The sequence below is a fragment of the Scatophagus argus genome, chromosome 19 (assembly GCF_020382885.2).
Source record: "Scatophagus argus isolate fScaArg1 chromosome 19, fScaArg1.pri, whole genome shotgun sequence".
NCBI classification, from domain to species: domain Eukaryota; kingdom Metazoa; phylum Chordata; class Actinopteri; family Scatophagidae; genus Scatophagus; species Scatophagus argus.
The window spans coordinates 18,502,243-18,523,498 of NC_058511.1; the positions used below are offsets into that span (position 1 = coordinate 18,502,243).

Genomic DNA, 21,256 nt, shown 5'->3' on the forward strand with positions numbered 1-21,256 from the left:
TGATTACACAAAGGCTGTAACATCCTACATCACTTCTGTGACGGCTGCTGTCTAGCAACACACCAACAGTGTGAGTTGTAACATCACCAAATCGTGTCCCATAGCTCAGAAGGAAGCGTCCAGGAGCGGGAACAGGGGCGGATTTAAAGAGGCCAAATACAGGTTTAGCACAGCACTGAGCGAGAGGCTTATCAGCTGTAATCAGGGAAACTTCAATAGCGACTCTGCTTCTGTCTGGAAGAACAAAAGGAACAGTCCTGACACTGTCCCCCCGTGACTCCAGATCCACCTCCCCCATCACAGCAGGGGCCTCTGGCCTGGGTCTTTCCACAACTGCCCACCCCTGAGGCCCCTACCTCTCCCATCTCAAGCAATGTCTCTTCATGCTGGAGAGAGTTGTCAAGACTGTTCAGGAGATACAAGCCCCACAAAGCAACCGCACCAGACTTACCTGCCAACCAGGTGCACTGTGCTGATCAGACACGTGTCACAGGGTTTCTGCAGGATTCAACCAGTTAAATTTAAGACACTGTAAGACCCACTTTAAGACCCTTTAAAGACAATTACATTGTGTGCCTACTTGCTTCATTTGATAACACTGATAGCCGAAATGCTTCCGTACAGAAGCTTTTAAGCCAGGGGTTGCCGGTAATACAAAAATACAAAGTAGGCCTGTTTGGCACTGATTGATGATCAAGCTGCTACAATATGTTACTGATGCATTTTTGACCTTTTTTGTTTCCGGGTAGGCTGGTAGGATGGCCTACAGCGTGAGTTCAAATATCAATGTCTGGTTTTTGCCAGACATTGGAGTTGACCCTATGTTCTAAGGTAAATCTGCTTTTTACTATTGAACTAACAGTCAATTTGCCAGCTTAACTGTGATATATCCTGGAGTGAGTGGGATACATGCAGATAAGAATTCAGCCACCAACAATATACATAACTACACAAACAACTACTGCAGAAGTAGTGGGGCACTCAACTTTCTGTCATGGCTCTTTAAAATCTAAATAGTTTGGATCATAAAAGTGCTCATTCTTACCAGTCTGTGTAAGATTATGAAGTATCCTATGTGCAAGCTTGACATTTTGGTCTGACGGCGGCACTGCAGGAAACGAATCTTTGAAAAGCCCTGTCATTACACCCTAATCTTGGTGTGGAGGATGTTTGACCTGTCCTGATCTGGGTCTCCAAAATCATTAGCAATCATCATCTGGAAGCCGTCATGAAACGACAATGTTTTGATGAAAAGCATTTACTCACATTTTGCGACCATTTCTGGAGACGGTACGACTAAATTTGATAACTAGCAACAGCAGTGCAACTTGCAAATATGACGCATCATCGTATATTGTGTCAAACACTAGGAGCAGCTTTTAGAAAACAATTTTCCACATCCGATCATCTCATCCACTTTCTCAATAAATATGCAATTCTTGTTGCTGCTCAAAGCGTTTTCCACCTCAGTCTCCTTTAAGGATTGATCAGATTACCACAATTTATAAAAATGCAATGTTGTGAAGACACAGCTATCTGTTCACAGGACATTCTTATCAGCCAGCTGTCACTTTGTTAGTTGAGAATCCAGTCTACAGTGTAGTTCATACACTTAACTAATAAACCAGAGAATTGTTTTGGCTCAGAACATTTCTGTAGCACATCTACACATATCCTGTTGAACAGTCTGCCCACAAGTGTTGCTGTACACAGCAGTAATAGCAGTTACCTTATGGGTCCTGTCTGATCTCGATGTCAGGGATGCAGCGGGACACTTGAAAGCTTTCCTCTAGAACAACTCAGTGTTTTTGTTTGCGATAGAGTCGGCATCACAAGGAATCTAATAATGGACTAAAAACAAAGCAAAGTTTGCATCAGTTGATTATCACAACTTTTTTTCTTTAACAGCATGTTGTTATTGATGTAAACTATTTATTATCTTTAGATAAAGAAGTAATACAATTAACAATAGCAAAAAAAAACCCCAAAAAAACAAAAATCCTGAATGTGTATAGAACTCTGTGAATCCGGTCAGATCTGAGTCATTTTGTGGTTTGAAGTCAGCAGTCCATCAGATGAGTGGTGGTGAGGACACTCAATGCACATCTCTGTCTTAATCCTCACCTAGTGCTTCAGCAGGGCTCAGAACAATGGACAGCTGGCTCCCAGAGATGGGCGGGCTGCGACGGAGAGGCGCCAGTTCTGCCAGTGGCCCTGCAAGTGTAGGGAAAGACCTTACTGCGCCCCGGGGGTGAGCTCCGTTCTGGACGGGTGCGGCTGCTGCAAGAGCTGCGCCAGGCAGATCGGAGAGCCGTGCAATGAGAGGGACATCTGTGACCCACACAAGGGCATGTACTGCGACTTCTCAGCCGACCAGCCGAGATACGAGGTCGGAGCGTGTGCATGTGAGTGGCTCTTATCTTTTCTTGAATTAGACATGACAGGGAAGGTGAATTCCATCAGTGTCTGTTTCAAACTAAATCCCTGACTTTCTTACAGCTTGGGCAGTAGTCGTGTAGTAGTGTACTACTACACTACTAGTGTAGTAGTAGTGTGTTGCAAACTGTTGCCAGGTGTTCAAAGTTTCAAATTCTGGTACTGCAACAACCTTCATTTCAAGTCTATGTTCTTCAAGCTTACACACCACAGGGACGCTTTACTGGGCGTTGAAGCAAGAGCTCGACAAAAAATAACAGTCATGTATATTACATAAAATTTACATAACATTTCTTTGGTGAGGAGATTAAAGCCAGATTTCACTGAAATCTCTCATTCCAATCCAATCTGTCAGATGAAGGCTGGTGAGGACCTCTGTGGATCTCTGTCCTTGAACTATGCTGCTCTTAATGGACTAAATCAAACTGAATGTTGCTCTGAATCCACATGGCAAATACGGTATTACCTTTGTGTCACGATTCTGAATATTTACTATTCCATCCAAAATAAGAAAATAACAATGCTGTGATATCTAGAGGATGATGATTGATGCAGCTTTTTTGATTTTTATTGTGTCCGGGAAAATAATTGTGTGATAATTTTATTGGATCAGTCCAAAACGTTTTTATGTAAAAATCTTGGGCCGACTTGATTCGGAGTAACATCATTAAGAGCGGTGCATTGCTTGCATTACAACTGTCAAAACTACTCAATTGATTAGTGGATCAGAAGAATATTAGCTGTCAATTATTTAGCTATTCTGTGGAGTCAATTTTTAAGTAAACTGTCAAACGGTTCAAATTTCTTAAATGTAAGGATTTGCTGCTTTTCTTTGTCATTGCTGACTGGAAATGAAGAGTCTTTGGATTCTGGACTGTTGAAGCAATTTGAAGCAATTTTTTTTCTTTTTACATCAAATGGCTTTTTAGAGACTGAAAACTAATTGCCTGATTCTGAAAACAGCAAGCAGGTTATTTGAGAAAGAAAATAAACATTCATAGCAATGATAATCAGAGTCCTGACATGTTTCCCTCTCTCTTTCAGACATGATGGCAGTGGGCTGTGATCTGAATGGAGTCCACTATGAGAACGGAGAAGCTTTCCAGCCCAGCCCCCTCTATAAATGCACATGCATTGCTGGATCCATTGGCTGTACCCCTGCTTTCATCCAGAAGCCTGCTGGACTCTTAGGCCCTGCCCCGCTGATGAGCAACACGCCAGCCGGCCTTCGCAGCCCAAACAAGCACCAGCAGGACACGACCTACATGTCAGGTACGTGTTTAGAAATTTGCCTGTGTAGAAAGGCTAGACTGTCTAGTCTGAAATGCTGGCTGCTCTCCAAGCTTGCTGGAAGGGAAGAGGAGTGGGCATTTCATTACTGTGGCAGCGGGAGCAGAGGGAGGAGTGGGGTGTGGCTGGCTGCGGTTAGACCGCCTCAAAGAGGAAAACAGGAAGATGGATGGTTCCAGTTAGAAACAGGAGGAGGGACAGCTCACTTTTTTTTCTTTTTTTATTAAAAAACACCAAACATTCAACTCTGATGTGCCAATGAGTTTTTTTGCTTCGCCTGTTATGGAAAATATATTTAGTGAAACACTAACTTAATTTGTCACTGTGGAAAAACAGATCACATCGTTTTGATTTGAAAAGCAAGAACTGACATGCACACAAGGAAAAAGATAGCAGAAAGTGAATTCTCTTGTGGAGGGTAAGACCAGGACTCTGGTGTATAATAATAAACGATGCGTACGCATAAAGACCACACATACGCCTGTTGTCACTGGTATTATGATATGATCTAAAAGTACATGCGGTGAGAATGTGCACACCTCACATATCCTAAAGTGATCACTGACTGTGTTATTATTTTGGCAGAGTGGAGAGATTTTACAGAAATCTACAGTGGAATCATTACCTCCTTGCTAATGATCTTTTCATATGAACCCAAATTGTGGAGCACCTTGTTAAGTCTGTGTCAGAAGCTCTGTCGATTAATCATTGTTCATCCTTCTGCCATCTAATAATGATGACTATGATGACGGTTCACAGGCATGTGTGATGAATCAGTGGTACTGGCACTATAAACAGCCACAGCTGTGGGTAAGGGTTGCGCGTAACAGCAGCTGTTCTGATGCTGTTCCTCACTGATGAAACACAGCAGAATAAACTGCACTGCGTTTCTTCTTTGCCATTCTTCCCAGGTCTAATGAGAGGTGAAGCGGGCACTAGTGTTGATATGCAAACAGGGTGCTATTGCATCCATTTATGTGGAAGTGGAAATGAAGCTTGTGCATGTGTGTCTGTTTCTGCAATGACTGAGATTCATAAAACGGAGTCAGGTTTTACGAAAATCTGACGGAAAGAATGGGTATGCACAATTCTGTCTTTGTGCTTGCACAAAGTTTTGTGCATCTGGTTCCAGGTATTTGAAGTCTTTTGGTTGCTTCTGATCTGAGCTCTGCTTGCCAGTACAGAGGCACACAGACTAGTTCTTTGTGCAGGGTGTTGTTGACACAGTGCCCTTTAACTGTAATACTGAAAGCTTACAGGGATCCTCCTTTAGCCTGGAAGAAGAACTGTCTGATCCAGAGCACCCCATGGAGCCCCTGCTCCAAAACCTGTGGCCTGGGCATCTCTGTGCGAGTCAACAACGACAACAGCAAATGTGAAATGAGGAAGGACCGACGCCTCTGTCTGCTTCGACCGTGTGAGAGGAGTGTGATGAAGAGTGTTAAGGTAACAACTTAGTGAAATTCTATTCGTGTGTTGACATAGTTTGGTATAATCCAAAAATACACTCTTAAAAATCACTATTCCCTCTCACAGGTGCCAAAGGGAAAAACCTGCCGGCCTAAATTCCAAGCAAAGAAAGCAGAGAAGCTGTCGCTCTCGGGGTGTACCAGCACCAAGAAGTTCAAGCCCATGTACTGCGGTGTCTGTACAGACAAGCGCTGCTGTGTCCCCAACAAGTCACGCATGATCAAGGTCAACTTCACATGCCAGGGAGGCTCCAACACACAGTGGAAGATGCAGTGGATAACATCCTGTGTGTGCCAGAGGAAGTGCAATGATCCAGGTGACATGTTTTCTGACCTGCGGCTGCTCTAACAGATCCATCCAGAGACACGGTCACAGGAGACAAGCCCTGCTGTGGCAGACTACGGAAGGAAACATACGCATACTTTGGCTATTAAGTTGCCGTCAGCAGTGGTGATGTGCCTCAAGGAATCTCAGAGAAGACTTTAGCTGAAACTAAAACAAACAAACAAAAAAACCTCATTTCATCAGGGAAATGGCTGGCATCATTCAGATAATGATGAAATTATTAGTTACAATAAAGGCCTTTGTGAACCTCTGTCCTCAGGAAATGTATGTGCAATAACAACAAGGAACATGGCCAGTGCAGCGCATTAAAAGCAGAGGTTGACTCATTCACAGCACCTATTAATATCAATGGTCAGGGATCTCAGAAAAGGCAAATTAGCTCACACTATGGCTTGAGCTGAACTGTTCCACTGTCATTACATGTTGTTCCTGCTTATTTCTCCACACAGGGAAAACATTTAATCAGGTTATAAATTAGACAATATTGATATATAACTTATAAACGTATATACAAAAGACTTGGTTGTGTGAAATCATTTTTTTTTTTTGAAAAAGACTGCTATACATGCGAAGCAGCCGCACAACAGAGCAGAACCTCATCTGGCCATGCTGAGTCTGGGGGCGTCAGGCATGAGTCTCCCCTTGGTGAAATCCAGATGGTGGTACTCTTCAATCAGTGAGCTGAGAGAGCTGACGGCGTCTGAGAAGAAGCTCTGCTCCATCCCTTCCACATGCAGGTAGTGGTGTAAGTGGGCCTTCACAGACACAGAGAAAGGTATTTTACAAACTGATGTGCACTCCTCTTTCTCGCTCTTAAAAGAAAGCATGCAGCAGTACATACGGAAAATTAAAAAAAAAAAGGGATGTCCCGCCATCAAGAGATTGGGATTAACGATTTCTCGTCGCCAGTCACTGGATAGCGAGCTCAGTGAAAAGCCGACCAGTGACTGCTCAGTTGTCCCTTTTTCAGCTTTCTGTTTTATTAAGTTTTTAGATTCTCCCTAGATATTGTGTTGCCAATAACAGAGAGGAGAGGCTGTTCACAGATGGCCTACAGTGAGGCGTGTCCTGGTGCATTGTTTTGCTTTTGAGGCCGGAGAAAACAACTGCGTCACTGACCAGTAAAGACCTAGTCAAAGGTGCAATGTTTTTGCTGCTATTTAAAGGGCGCATCATTTAGATGGCAAGATCAGTTTACTAAATTTGACTGAGGGAACGGAATTAAACGTTTAGCTTCTGAAATAAAGATTTTTAGACAGCTCTAACGAAGCTCAGAATTTATCCAGAGGACAGTTGGCTGACTCCAAACAGTTTCACTGTATGGACCTGAACTATGTGTGATCTTTTGGATGTGTAGAAGAACACGGGATATTAATTAACATTAGATCCTGACTGATCCTGTCAGCGTGTTGGGACATTTAAATAATCACTGATGTTAAGCTGCTGTGCCACATGCATACAGTGTTTCTCTTAATTGGAAGATGACCTTATTGTTTCTGCTGCAAGTAATGTAGTTAATCAAATCATTTTTATGACCCAGCCCGCCTGATTTGCACGTCAGTATGACACACAGCAGCCTCTGTGATGGGACAGAGGATCATGAGATGATGGAGGCAGAGGGGCCATCACCCAGGAACAACATGCCTGTCCTTCAATAACAAAGAAAGAGGAAATGCTCATATTTGGACAAGGTGATAGATTCCTTGATAAGTGACAGATTCCATTGCCGAACCTTCTGATGGGCTAAAGACTGCAGAATTTCTTAAGATGCACCTTTTTCCTGTAAAGCTTGGTAAAGCGGTCTCTCAGCTCCATGAATGTGGGCTTCACGCAGGTGTTGTTGGCCAGGGCTAACAGGGAGTGGGAGTGACCTACAGGAGGCACTGAACACAGGCCCGTCTTCCAGCCTTCCTGGTTCCACGAGACAAAAGGCAGTGAGGGCCTCAGTCTAGAGCAGGAAGAACATTACATATCAAATGCAAGAATGGAGATTCAAAGGATTTATATTTCACTTATGGAATAATCTACAACATTGAGGCCAAACATGCTGAGGCCAGTATAAAAATGGTACTGCAAAGTAACGGCTCTCAGCTGATAGAAGTTATTTTCGTGACTGATTTATCTTCTGGTGATAATTTCTTTCATTAAGCCAAGACATAATTAGATAGAGACACTGTCACACATCTTTTTGTTTTGTGTCTGTACTTTTTTTGGTGGGGTGGGGTCCCTGCATATTACACTCTTCATAAAATAATAAATGAAATAATAAACTAAAAAATATCCACCAGTTTCTGACATTCCAAGGTGAGGTCTTCAGTTACTCATTTGAGCAGCTGAAAAGAAACACAGACAACAGCAAAATATGCAGCAGTCCATCCGTTGGTTAAGCTTCCTTGGTAGGCAATACTACAGGGCTCTTCCTCCTCTTTTGCACCATGGTCACACATAAGTATCTGCTCTCACAGCAGCTTCTGTTTCTCTTGACATCACCACATATGAAAACAAAGTCTGCAGGGAGTGCTGAGGGGGCGGAGCAGTGGAGAAGCGGGTGTTTACAGAGTCATGAAGCCTTGCTGTCGGTGCTGAATGGTAGTACTATTTGGGCAAAATGAGTATGAAGGTCATCTATGGGCCTAATCGTGGTGGGCGTACAGACACGTTGGCTGTTTTGTTGGTGCAGAATGAATGGGAGGGTGGTGCTCTGACCTCTCGATGTTCCTGCGGAGGTCAGACACCTGCACGTTGCCTCTGACCATGAGGGCGCAGGCCAGGTATAGGCTGTGTTTCGGGTCGGCTTGGATTAGCTGGTGGTCTTTACTGAAGGCATCGGTGAACATCTGATCCAGTCTGGAGGATGCAGTTAGAAAAGAAAAAAAACCCCACAAAACAAAGCTTAGTGCATCTTAGAAAATAACAGCCTCTGGTGTTTGTTTCAGCAGTCCATTTACATCTTTACTGGCTATAGTTAAGTAAGCCGAGTTAGACTGAGGGCCAATGTGTGAGAAAGAAGAACTTTTGTAGCTTTATTTATCCAGGCATGTTTTGCTGAGCCAGCGAGATATTTTTAAGCAACACCCCGCTCTGCATTCATAAAGTCACATATATTCAACTCTGGGAGCTGCTCAGTACAACCACAACTCTTTCAGACCAATGAGCACCTCCTCTGGAGCACATGAGGCCTATATGGCTCACACAAGGCCACTTTCATGGCGGTTGTTGTTGGGGAAAAGTTGGGAGGCAGATCAAATGGTGCTTTTCCTGTCACAAGCTTGCAGCATAAACGTCCGGTCGCCACCCTCCCCATGCGAGTAAATGAAAGCCGGCTTTGTGGTGCCTCTTGATTTAACGGTGGGACTGATCAGTCCAGAAGTTAATAATCATGTATATTAACAAGCAGATAGAAAAGTGGAGCTCTTCTCTGGAGCCCCAGACAAGGAAAATGCCCATGTTTTCAAATAAAAATTTGATTTCATCATATAAAATTTGTCATGAGACATATTCATATTATAAAATGCTGTTAACTAAATCAACAATCCTTAATCAATAAAGCAACAAGCCCGACCTGCGATACATTAAGTTCCACATGACCAGTGCTATTTCATCATTACGGTTCAAGTACCAGCGTGACGAAATACAACCCACTTTCAATCAGTGAGGTCATCACTGCAGGGGTTCCCTTCTCATTCATCTTTACAGTCAAGATGAGGCACGTGTTGTGGGAACGACGGAGTTTAAGCGAGCCCAATATGTGGAGCTCAGCAGCATTCAAAACAACTGTGAGATAAAAATAGCGGCAGAGAGCTGACCTTCTGGTGGGGACGCTGATATCTGCCAGTGTGTAGAGAGGAGTGAGGCTGGGCACCAGATAATGTAAACGAGGGTAGGGCACCAGGTTCATGGCAATCTCATTCAGATCCATGTTGAGAGATCCTTCAAACCGTGCTGAGCTGCGACAAAGGAAACTTACAGTTAGAGGCATGGGAAAAACTGCTGGAGGTCACACTGATTTTGTCATGAGCCACTCACTGAATAACAACTGTATAACGTATGTCTATGTCTGTCTGTCTGTCTGTCTCTCTATGATCATAGACCTACTTAAAGCCAATGCTAACATTACCCACCAACAGCTGAATGCGAGTAGTGGTTAACCATTGCAGCAGAGCCCAGCTGTCAGGTGATTTTCACTATGTTCAAACCCAACAAAAAAAAAAACTGCGATGCAGGCAGGCTGACATGTCATTTTATTAACAATTTCTTCATGGTCTGTAGCCATTTTCTCATTCCACCCTGTTACATTTAATTTAATGAGTTTAATTGAAACTATCAAACATTCCATCAAAAAGGATGCAAAAAGGTACATATTGCTATTGTTTCAATGGCCAGGCTTAACCAGCCCCTTTCCCAAAGCATACAGGAGTCTGCTGTATGTGAGCAAACAGTGGTACAATACCTGGTAATATTGAGCAGCAGGTTAGCCACAATGTTATTCATGGCATCAAAGGGCTTCTCTGCCCTGCTGAGCCCACCCTGCCCAGAAATGATGGTGCTGTCTCTCTTGATCACCGACCCTGGCTTTCCACCGTGAGACATACATTTAATCTTGTTCACAATGTCGCCCAGTGACTTGAGGAGGAGAAGTGAGGGAGAACAAAAACTCATTAAAGCTCATTTCAATTTGGGCATGCTGCAAAGATATTTGCAGAGATGGGGAGAGCCTGGGGACTTTTACAGCGTACAAACCTGGTTTTCAACAGGCAGGACACAGTCAGCGTGCTCTGTGAGCTCCCTCATTGCCAGCACACTGTTGTAGGGAGACGTGACGACATCATCCTCCGCAGATGGATATATGGCGGTGACGATTCGACACACCTCAGGGAACTCTTCCTCCAGCAGGCTCAGCACTCTGGTCCCCAGGCCAGAGCCCGTACCTCAAATTCAAGATCAGCACATTTAGTTTCTGGTGTAAGCTGACGTTTTTTAAGGTCATGCAAGCCTGGCTTACATATGCAGAGTAGAATACTGCAGTAGCCTGATTTTGTCAGCTAAATTTCCCAGACATAAACCTTGTTTCTCAGGCATGTATAGATATAAGGCAGGTATTTTGAAAACTGATACATATTTGTGCTGTCTTTGTGCCTTACCTCCTCCCATAGAATGAATGAGAAAGAAGCACTGCAGACAGTCACAGTGCTCTGCTGCCTTCCTCAGTTTATCGACTATCTGCTCCCTGTAGGCTGAACCGTACGTCATGTGTCCGACCGCCCTGGACAAAAAGCAGCACATCACTGTATATTAGGGCTTACATTTAGAAACTAAGATATTATATAGACAAAACAGCTAAGAAATTTATAGACAAAACAGTTATTAATTAATCAGTGGATTAATTAATAATGAAATAATTATTAGTTGTAGCCATACAAAATATACAACAATAAGAATTTAAAAATTAGCTTTCTCTGCATATGAACTTAAGAAGCTGAACAAGGACTTTGCACAGCTCTAACAAAACTTTGACAGAATACACATCTCTGTCTCACGTGAACTTCTTTTTAATATGTTGAAAAATCCTCTCCCAGTATCTGATAACAGCAAGCATGTCATTGCAAAGCTGATTCTTCCCACAATGGCTGTCAGCCTAAAGCCTATAGAGGGAATATTCACAGCAGTTCTGCCAACAAGCACAACCGACCTTTCAATCGTACTACACTATGTACGCCTGAGAAAGAGCAAAGTGGGGGAAAAACGACAAACAAGTTTCTTTGTTGGGTATTTGAATGTGTGTGGCTCAGTAAGATTGCAGGTTTTAATATTAAAATACAATATACAGACAAAAGTATTTGGACACACATCTTTTTATTATTGAATTCAGGTGTGGGATGGGGCTGTTTTTCAGGGGTGGGCTTGGCCTCTTACTTCCAGTGAAGGGAAATCTTAAAGCTTCAGCATAGCAAGACATTTTGGACAATGCTATGCTTGCAACTTTGTGGCAACAGTTTGGGGAAGGTCCTTTTCTATTCCAGCATGACTGTGCCCCAAGTCCATAAAGACATGGTTGGATGAGTTTGGTGTGGAAGAACTTGACTGGCCAACACAGAGCCCTGACCTCAACCCCATCCAACACCTTTGGGATGAACTGGAACAGAGACTGTGAGCCAGGCCCTTCCGTCCAATATCTGAAGGCACAAATGCTCTACTCCATGAATGGGCAAAAAATTCCCAGAGAAACACTTGTGAAAAGCCTTCCCAGAAGAGTGGAAGCTGTTACAGCTACAAAGCTGTCTGTGTGTTTAGAATGCAACGTCAGTAAAGTCTCTGTTGACGTAATGGTCAGGTGGCCAAATACTTTGTCTATATAGTGAATTATTTAGGACTTTCAAAAAACACTCTGCCAATCCAATTTCCCTGAACATCACGCTCTGTATGATGTAATGGAACGTGTGGATGACTGTAAACAAGACATGTTAAAACTGATGACTGCTGTCAGCCATGTGTGCTCGTGAGCCGATGTCCTGTGGCTAGTCTGTCTCTCACCAGTTGTTGCCTGAACCTGACACGTCCGTAAGGAGCTGAGTGCTGTCGAACACTTCTCTCAAAGGGCCCTGTAGGATCTCATTGACTACGCCCTCCTCCATGTCCACCAGCACCGCCTGTGGATTCAAATATGTGAGTAATTAGGAGAGCACATATATCTCACTTCTATTATATGCAGAGCTAACGCCTTTCACCCCTGCCGTCATTCCATAACTCCTCTTTGTAACCTTAACCAATGGATGCCAAACCTTTCATTACGCAGAATCCAACCCTGACCTTGACCCTGACTCTAAAATAAGCCGTTGCCCCTGTGAAGACCAGAAGTACTAAAAAAAATGTGCTCCTACAAGCTGTTTTCTGGTAATAGGCAGAACTTACCCTGGCCTTCAGATGTTGGATTCTCCCACCAACACCACAGGCCCCCCCACCACTTTTCCTGGGAAAGCAAAGCAAAGCAAGGACTCAAAGGACTCCAACTATATGAAGGCACATGTCTCAATCCATATCGCAGTTACTGGATGAAGGCAGCTGTGAATACCTTGAGTCCACATTTCTGAAAAAGCTACTGAGAGCCTCGTCATACAGTCCTTTCTGCGTAGGGGAAAAACACAGGATATTAGGAGGTGCCATTAGCTGCCATGGTAACTGATAAAAATGTCTTTATGAGTGTGTTTATGAGACAGGGCACGAAAAGATTGGACTTCTCTTAAAGGATAATTCAGATTAAGCCAAAATCAAATCAAAATAACTTGACCACTGACTATTGATGCTTATTAACACAATGAGACTCCTGACAAATAATCATCAGTAAAAAATGTTCAGAAAATCATATCACTTTACCGTAATGCAGCTTTTCAGAGAAGGAAAAGACAACACCTCTGACATATCAAGATATAACCACGTTAAAAATTAAAGACAAAGTCCAGTGTCATGCTGGGACATTGATATCTGGATCCAAGTCTTATTTTCAGTACATTTCAAGTTATGGCTGTCATTCTACTTTGTTAAGACAACGTAGTTCTCAAAAATATATTGTAATACTATGATATTTTAGCTGGGAGTATTAAAGGCAGTAAATCTACGAAAATAAGACCCAGGTTGGAAATATCACTTAAATCAGAGTTAAAAGAGTCAAACTAATTGATTCAACAAGGATTCGATTTAAATCAATTTCCAAATGAACTAGTATTTCAAATCAGAAGCATATTTTTTATTTTTGCCAGGAACATTTCATCACATAAGTCATCATTCAGTTAAATGACTATTAAAAGTGCAAATTCATTAAATACATTAGCATTAAGCACTATCTTCTAGAACTGCAAATAAATATTTGTATTATTATTTATTTATTGGCAAATGTCTAGATTATTATTTATTTATTTTGATCCATATAACTTCAGAAAACTGCTCATCACAGTTTCCAAGATGCCCAAAGTGACAAGTCAGGTCTCAGCAACATCTATAAATTACACTTTATCACAGTCCAGAACACAAAAAAATATTTAATTAACCATAGTATAGAAAACAGAAAAAAGGAGCAAAAGCTCAGATTTTAAAAGCTGGAGCCAGTAAATGTTTCACACTTGTGCTTGACAACCGAAATGATTAATCACTTATCAAAATCGTTGGTTATTCATTTCAGCCCTTCTAACCCACAAGGTGAGAAATGATTTATGAAATATCTTCCCAAATTAAATGTTAATTTTTGCAGGCAAAGGATGAATCAGAACAAATATGAGTGGAGCGGTTGGTAAGGGTGTGGATCACATGCACCACAATCATGTGGGAAAAAAGAATGGAATGCTGCCATCATTACTGTTTAATTAATTACACCTGTGCTTTCCCTGCTAGTACTTGTCAACATGTCTGTTGCAAGAAAAGCCTAGGGCTATTAAATATTTAAATAAATATTTATTGAATACAATATAAGGAAACATATAATCTAAGCTAAAAGTGTACTGACTGAGGAAGTGTGTTTGGCTCTAGCTCAAGAGTGGAGCATCTTGTTAGACAGTGTGTCTTTGCAGCACTGTGTGCATTGAGGGAAGAAACACTTCAGTATATCTTTTACTCCAGTATAAGTAGCAATATGCAAATTGGGGCAGCCGTGGCCTAGAGGTTGGAGAAGCGGCTTGTGATTGGAAGGTCGCCGGTTTGATTACCCCACCGGACGGGCAGGAAAAATTTGGGTGTGGTGGAGTGATAATGTCCCCACCCCCCATTAGCCGGCTGATGTGCCCTTGAGCAAGGGGCTTAATCCCCAATATGCTCCCCGGGCACTTGATGCTGCCCACTGCTCCTGTGTGTGTTTCACTGCAGGTTGCATGTGTGTGTGTGTGTTTCAATCAGTGATGGGTTAAATGCAGAGAAGTAATTTCCCAGCTTGGGATTAATAAAGTTAAAAAAACAAAAAAACAAAAACAAAAACACAAACACACGGAACAAAATACAGTCATGTATTCAAAAACTTACTTTATCAAAATACTTCAATTACTAATTTGTTATGCAGAAAGGATACTTCTGAATAATATATTATTGTCTACCAGTTATTAATACATTGATATTTTAATCATTTTAACGTTGCAGCTGGCAAATGTGGAGTTTATTTTAACAAATTTATATTTTAAATTTTATATTTCAGGCTATAATGCATAAGAATTTATTTGTATCTTTAAAATAAAAAGTAACTAACGATGCCAAATGAATATCCTGAAGGAACAAGGACACGAGGATGTACTCGCAGAAAGTTGCATAAAATGAAAATAGTCAAGTGTAAAGTATCTCAAAATCGTAATTTAGTACAGTACTTTAGTAACTGCACTTTCCTATACTGACGGTGAGTGTATTAGCACTTACTTTATTGACATGGGCATGTTCTCGCAAAGCAAGATCCCAAAACCTGCAGCCAACCTGGTTGCCACACTGTCCAACTAAAGAACACGGGTTAAAAGCACAATTAACATGGGTGAGCTTAATTCGTCCATGTAAATCAGTCGTAAATCAACTCAACAAGCCAAGCAGCCATATTGAAGTTATGAGCGTTTACCTAGTTGATAGATAGTGGTGCAAACGTTACCTGACTACAAGGCTAACACAACACAGCAGACGACAGCTAGCTATAGGTAGCTATAATATTAACTCGTTTCTTGATACCAACATTAACTACTTCACTTCAAGTGACTGCACCCACGTTTTACTCACCTTGGACAACAACTGACTGTGTCATGGCTTTAATACACTGACTTAAGTCATATTTAATGGTAAAGTCTGTCGAAAGCTGTCCGCTAAAACGGCTTTTTGAAAAAACATTTGAACGCGTCTTTTACTCGCGCCTCCACTATGTTTGGTCGAGTGCTGATGACGTGTCACCATTGCTTTATTAGAGAAAAAATCGTTCGACCGCTCACTGAGAAAAAGAATCTTTCACAAAAAGATACAGCCACTTATAGTATACGATATACACAGTAATGTTAACAAAAGCAGTCCATTGTTATTTCGTTCATGTAAGATTAAAAGATGTTATCTCAACATCCATGTCATTGTTACATTACACAGCTTGTAGGCTGCTTTTCAGTGTCATAGCAACCAGCGTAGATCTCAGCCGTCAACATGGTGAGTGGTTGTTTTGTCGGACCGTTAGGAGTTGCTATTTTCTTTTATTTTAGGTAATTTATGCTGTCTTAACTGTAACCTCAAGTAATGACTTTGCTTTGCTTGACATCACATTTAACACTATTGTCGCTGTGAGCTAACATGGGCTACCTTTAATTAGCTAGTTAGCTCACCCTAAATGTTAAATTAATAAAGTGTAACGCAGCTGGCTAACATCAACTCTGCTCTAAACACATGTGGATGTCTGTGTATATTTTGTCGTTTTTCCTATTGTTAAATCTTAATAAAGCCAAAACCCCAAAAATGAAAATGATGAAGAAGACGGTGTATGTTAAATTCCTACAGCGTAGTAAGCAGCGTGTGTTTAATGTTACACGTTTGCTAGCTTGTCTGCAGTGGTATTTTGTTGCTGACTACATAATCGCCTCTCCCTGTCTAACTGAACTGGATAATATTCCTCCAGGCCAAAGCGACGACTGTGAAAGAGGCACTAGTCAAACTGGTGAGTGGCATACAGATACAGCTGGAAAACACTTATACGGTGTGATGCAATTATTTATTAGTGTTCTTATAGACACTTAGATTTCGTGAATTGAAGTTCATTTTGTAGTTCCATAACTGTAACACAGTTGTAGTTGCACCTTTTGATGTGTGTGTGTGTGTGTGTGTGTGTGTACAGGAGGAGAAATCAGGGGAGAAAGTGAGCGAGGCTAAAGCCATAAAACTGTATGGCCAGATTCCTCCGATTGAGAAGATGGATGCATCTCTCTCCACACTCACCAACTGCGAGTGAGACCTGTAGCAACCTAAACTGCCTTTTACAACAGTTAGTCAATGTATTAGTCATTGGTTGATGTGTTCAGTATCTTGTACCACAAGGTAGAAGTAGTTGCAGTAAGTCTGCTTTTAACATTCCCATATCTAACTAAAGTGAGACAAACTTCTGAATACCTTTTTATGTTTCTGCAAGCAGTTTGGAGACATTTTAAACCATGACAGTAGTCTAGTTTAGGTCATTTATTGTCCTTGTGCATGTCCCTGATTGAAGGTACATCAAAAGTACAGACTTCAGTGCTTTGTTTTGCAGAAATTCAATTGATCAGCAACAATAATTGACAGAATAAATCCACATATTTAGCAAGTGGATCTAGTGTTTAGTCACTAATCTTTGAAATGTTATTGTACTGTATCTTCCACAGGAAGCTGTCTCTATCCACCAACTGCATTGAGAAAATAACCAATCTCAACGGCCTGAGTGAGTGAATAAATACACACTATAACCACACACAAACACAATCTGCTGACAGATGGAAATGCTGTTGTAATGCAATGTTGGATTGTGTGCTTCCAGAGAACTTGAAGATATTGTCATTAGGAAGAAATAATATAAAGACGTTAAGTGGGCTGGTAAGTTACATATAAAACAGAATGAACACTAACTAGACTGATTTTCTTTTATCATCTCTGTCTTTTGCATCATTCCTTGAGTCTTTTTGACACAGTTTTTATAACTTTTTCTAACTTGAAGGAATTTCAAAATTGGTTACACATGCTGTATACACATTTTGAATGAGCATTATTATCTTTCAGTTGTGTTTCTGTCTGTTTGTGCATGTGTGTGTGTGTAGGAAGCAATAGGAGACACATTAGAGGAGTTGTGGATCTCCTATAACTTGATAGAGAAACTGAAGGGAGTCCAGTGCATGAAGAACCTCAGAGTCCTCTACATGTCCAACAACTTGGTCAAAGAATGGGGTAAGCTACATTCAGAAATATACACATAGCTAATTAGATTGGAAAAATTACTATGTTGTGTTTATTAATGGACATTTATGAGGCTAAGTGACCCATTTCAGAAAAAAAATCTACTTATCTAACTCCTTCTGTTTTATTTAGGATGATAAACATGTCAGGAGTGAATTTTTTTAATATTTTTTTTCAGTGATGCAAGGTTAGCTGCATTGTCTGAGGAAGCACAGCGGCTTCTTCATGTGTTGTGGAGAGGAAAATGCTTATCAAAACTGACACAAAGTTTAATTGAGAGTAGTAAAGGTTTCTAACTTCTTAGCAATGATCTCTTTATTTTATGGCAATTATGTTTTTAAAGCCAATGCACTGATCATTTATTAGCATTGAAAACCTCAATGTGGCCCTCTTTAATTTGGTATATGGTGTCTTCTGCGTTGGGTAGGGGAGTTTGTGAGGCTGGCTGAACTACCATGCCTTGCAGACCTGGTGTTTGTTGGAAATCCTCTGGAGGAGAAACATTCAGCTGAGGGAAGCTGGATGGATGAAGCCACTAAAAGACTACCGAATCTAAGGAAACTAGATGGTAAGAGTGTTAGCGGACATTGCTGTATAAATAACTTAACCACAAGCTAATTATTGCCATGTGATTCAGGGTAAGAAACCATTTTGGTAAAAAAATGCTGAAACACTTTAAATAGAGCAGTTTCTTCAAGAAAATTCCTATTTTCCCCATTGTAAGCACCAAATTATGTATTTCTTTCCGGGAAATGTCCCAGAAACTTTGACAAAACAATGACTGACTTTTACTCTGTCAGTTAAAGTACAAGGCACATAACAGAAATAAGTTGCTGTGTGGAAGATATGATTGGTGATTGTCTTGTTGTTTCCAGGAACCCCAGTCATCAAACAGGAAGAAGATGAGGGAGCAGGAGAGAGCTGAAAAGCACAACTATCTCCAAAACTAAAACTGTCTTCCTCAAGAGACTTTCCTTTTAAGTTTTATGTGGTTTGTAATGGTGCTTTCCTTTATATAAAATGGGACTTTGTTACAGACTATTAACAAGCACAAAACAACCAACAAATACACAGAATGTGTATGTTTTAGATTTGAAAAGGTTTTGTGGCTTTAGGACCAGAAAGCGGTTTTAATGTGAAACTACAAGCACTTTTGCTATTTACAGTATTTTTTGGTACTGTCAAACTTTGAAGGATATTCAAGCTTAATTACTGTAGTTTACTGAAAACTTATGTAGCCGAAAAATGCAACTAATTTACACTGTGTTTGTTTTTACGGTGCCCTTGATTTATATGATTCATTGTGTTTTAGCAAGAACTGAAGCACAGCGTATCACAGTCACACAAATAAGCAGAGACATCTGTGTGGACCAGATCATCTTGGAGCTCCATGATGCACATTCCTCTTTCCATAACATCACCATGGAGCAATGGCCAAAGGACAGAAACTGTAGGTTAATGTTGGGTCTGTAGTTTCCATATTGTTCCTGTTCTATTAAATATGATACAAAGATTAATGTGTGTAGCGTATCCTCATTAATTACCAATGTATGTGTGACATGATTTTAATATTTAAACATTCTACTTGAGCATTCTGTGTCCCAACAACAAGTTTCAACAAGGCCATGGTTTTCAGTCAGAAAAAAGGGGTTTGCCAACTGCAAGTCGGAAGAAAGTTGCTGCCCCCAGTGGAGGATTTTAAATATTGTTGTCGAGAGAAGAAAAAATGGAGCTGGATATTGACAGGTAGATCGTGATGCAGACTCTCTACTTGTCTATTCAAGTATAAACTGTACATATATTATCATATGTACACATGTTACAGCAGTGTGGATGGGTAGCTGACAGATGTGGATTCAGTGTATTAAAATTTTGTTTTTGCAATACAAACAGTCTCTGAGAAGCTGAAGGAAATGCAAAAAGTGTTGCGGCCCCATACATAACTGAATTCAATAATAAAGAGGTCTGTCCGAATACTTTTGTCTATACAGTGTACGGTAACATAGAATAAATGAAATGAGTGTGAATATGTAGCACTTTTTCATCGAATACCTAAAATAAACATTACACCAGGACCAATAATTCAGACAGGAAAAGTACCATTACTTTCTTAATTCTCTAGCTGTTTCCTCTAGTTGGAAAAAATCCACCTAACATGCAGTAGAGGGCAGTGTTTCCATATGTATCTCAAGTCTTAGACTATGGCAACAGATGAGCAAAAAAAGAACAAATGATAGAATTAATACAGATTTTACAGCAGGAATAAAAAGTTCCACTTGAATAAAGTCCATCCTGTCCGTCCATGTAGTAGCTCAAGCTGATGTCACACAAGTCTAACCAACATCCGTACCCTACAGACAAAACAGCGTGCTTTCTCTCCTTATTTTCTAAAATAGTGCAACGCTGACTTGTAATAGTCTGAAGAGAAACAAACAACAAACAAACAAAAAACAAAAGCCAAGCTCGCATGGATGTAAAATATCTTTATTCATGAGAAATAAAACAGTACAAAAAGGAAAGCTGTGAACATGAGCTTGTAGAAAAAAAATGGCCACTGAGATTATAAAGAATTGAAGTAAAGACCTTCAACTTCAGAGAGATAACTGAAGTCTAAATGTTGGACAAACCATCAGGATCAAAATGGTTCTAATCCTGAAATCTGTTTGCATTTTTCTAAGTAGTGGGTTTATTTTCTGGTTATTTTATCATTATTAGTATTATTTTCTTCAAATTTAAAGAATTTGGTCATTATTCTCAGGATGAGACATTTTCGTGTAAAACAATAACAAATAACAAATTACCTTAAAGAAACAGAAACAAGGACAAACATCTGACATAGAGTGAAAAGAACAGTGACACCACTTCTCTTAATGGTTATGCTTTACAGAAAGAGTTTTTAATGTGTTTGGTCAGTGCTGTACTGGGGACAGTGACTGGGTGGCCACAAGTGTTATGCCGCTGGACAAGTTCCAACGCTGACTGCTCCACTGACCAGTACAGCTTTGCTGAAGCTCACTTGGCTGTTATTGATGGTCAGGTTTCTCATACAGCCCACATAGGCCTTCCTGGTGGCAATGCTGTCTGGAAGGAACAGATCTGAGAGGAGGAAGGAGATTATGATTAGAAAGGTGTAAGGGTATAATGGGAGAAAAGCTCCAAAACTGTGATCCTGGCTCACCTGGAGCTCCACCAATGAACACTGGCTTCCTGGTATCCGTGGAGCTGGGGTTCAGAGGCCCCACCACATGGTTGACCTCAGAGTCCACATCCAGCTGGACCACGTTGGCATCCCGGATTACTATGATCGACCAAGGCAGAATCCATCAGTATAACCAAAACGCTTTAAAACCCAAGGTGTTTCAAGAACAAAGCACTGTGACTTATATTCCTTATTCCTGTATTCAGACATTTTACTTAAGTACCAATACCACAATGTAAGTAAAGTAAATGTTTTGTATTTAAATGTTTACCTAAGTTAAACTATTAAAGCATTAACACAAAAATACACTAAAGCTCAGAAAGTAAAAGTGCTCACCATGTAGAATGACCCCTTTAGGCAATACAGAATTAACATGTTGCAGAATTTTAAAGGGTCACTGCAGCTATTTCACATATTAAGATGATTTCCTTAAAGGTCATGGTTGTGAAAACAGCCATAGAATTTCTTCTATGGCTCGGGAGAAAACCTTAAATTCCTGAATAACATCATAATGATGCCAACAGGGTGACCGTTACCTCGGCTTGGAGATTACAAAACAGTAAGCCTGTAAAACTGTCTTCATGGATTTTGAAAGAAATGAGCATAATT

At 40.8% G+C, this 21,256-nt stretch overlaps 4 protein-coding genes across 7 annotated transcripts in view; 2 read left to right on the forward strand and 2 right to left on the reverse strand.

The window, feature by feature from the left end:
* The first annotated feature begins 758 nt into the window (after nt 1-758).
* ccn6 (cellular communication network factor 6) lies at nt 759-6,059 on the forward strand. Its single transcript, XM_046373969.1, has 5 exons — nt 759-770; nt 2,129-2,405; nt 3,481-3,708; nt 4,979-5,172; nt 5,263-6,059. The coding sequence occupies exons 1-5, from the start codon at nt 759-761 to the stop codon at nt 5,542-5,544; spliced, it is 993 nt and encodes a 330-aa protein (XP_046229925.1). The 3' UTR covers nt 5,545-6,059.
* tube1 (tubulin, epsilon 1) lies at nt 3,929-15,427 on the reverse strand. Of its 2 annotated transcripts, XM_046373305.1 has the most exons (13): nt 15,274-15,427; nt 14,929-15,002; nt 12,611-12,663; nt 12,451-12,508; nt 12,073-12,188; nt 10,683-10,804; nt 10,282-10,469; nt 9,992-10,164; nt 9,348-9,488; nt 8,248-8,388; nt 7,315-7,489; nt 6,137-6,296; nt 3,929-5,688 (listed from the first exon to the last, which is right to left on the reverse strand). In XM_046373305.1, exons 1-12 carry the CDS (start codon nt 15,296-15,298, stop codon nt 6,138-6,140), a joined length of 1,425 nt encoding a protein of 474 aa, XP_046229261.1. In that variant the 5' UTR covers nt 15,299-15,427; the 3' UTR covers nt 3,929-5,688; nt 6,137. The 2 variants fall into 2 exon arrangements, with proteins under 2 accessions (XP_046229261.1, XP_046229260.1); XM_046373304.1 differs by having other exon boundaries at nt 3,929-6,296.
* A 197-nt stretch (nt 15,428-15,624) lies between these two features.
* On the forward strand, nt 15,625-18,965 carry dnal1 (dynein, axonemal, light chain 1). 3 transcript variants are annotated; one of them, XM_046373306.1, is made up of 8 exons: nt 15,625-15,684; nt 16,148-16,186; nt 16,364-16,473; nt 16,884-16,939; nt 17,036-17,091; nt 17,313-17,439; nt 17,876-18,016; nt 18,324-18,965. In XM_046373306.1, exons 1-8 carry the CDS (start codon nt 15,682-15,684, stop codon nt 18,371-18,373), a joined length of 582 nt encoding a protein of 193 aa, XP_046229262.1. In that variant the 5' UTR covers nt 15,625-15,681; the 3' UTR covers nt 18,374-18,965. The 3 variants fall into 3 exon arrangements, 2 of the variants coding, with proteins under 2 accessions (XP_046229262.1, XP_046229264.1); XM_046373308.1 differs by lacking the exon at nt 15,625-15,684 and adding an exon at nt 15,713-15,737; XR_006841659.1 differs by lacking the exon at nt 15,625-15,684 and having other exon boundaries at nt 18,324-18,439; nt 18,761-18,965.
* A 951-nt stretch (nt 18,966-19,916) lies between these two features.
* Nucleotides 19,917-21,256, reverse strand: part of lama4 (laminin, alpha 4) — a 34,679-nt gene continuing 33,339 nt past the window's right edge. Inside the window, exons 39-40 of the mRNA XM_046373424.1 lie at nt 20,627-20,746; nt 19,917-20,544 (exon numbers count right to left, since the gene is read on the reverse strand). Of these exons, the coding sequence (XP_046229380.1) occupies nt 20,399-20,544; nt 20,627-20,746 (266 nt within the window). The 3' untranslated portion in view covers nt 19,917-20,398. The remainder of the gene's footprint in view (nt 20,545-20,626; nt 20,747-21,256) is intronic.

Excerpts from the sequence above, each read along its gene's own strand:
- ccn6 (XM_046373969.1), top strand. Across the intron at positions 2,406-3,480 it reads CGAGGTCGGAGCGTGTGCAT|ACATGATGGCAGTGGGCTGT; the intron begins GTGAGTGGCTCT and ends TCTCTCTTTCAG. Across the intron at positions 3,709-4,978 it reads GGACACGACCTACATGTCAG|CTTACAGGGATCCTCCTTTA; the intron begins GTACGTGTTTAG and ends TAATACTGAAAG.
- tube1 (XM_046373305.1), bottom strand. The coding sequence starts at position 15,298 with ATGACACAGTCAGTTGTTGTCCAAG. Across the intron at positions 15,003-15,273 it reads ACAGTCAGTTGTTGTCCAAG|TTGGACAGTGTGGCAACCAG; the intron begins GTGAGTAAAACG and ends CGTGTTCTTTAG. Across the intron at positions 10,470-10,682 it reads CATTCATTCTATGGGAGGAG|GTACGGGCTCTGGCCTGGGG; the intron begins GTAAGGCACAAA and ends CTTGAATTTGAG.
- dnal1 (XM_046373306.1), top strand. Across the intron at positions 16,940-17,035 it reads AACCAATCTCAACGGCCTGA|AGAACTTGAAGATATTGTCA; the intron begins GTGAGTGAATAA and ends GTGTGCTTCCAG. Across the intron at positions 18,017-18,323 it reads GAATCTAAGGAAACTAGATG|GAACCCCAGTCATCAAACAG; the intron begins GTAAGAGTGTTA and ends TGTTGTTTCCAG.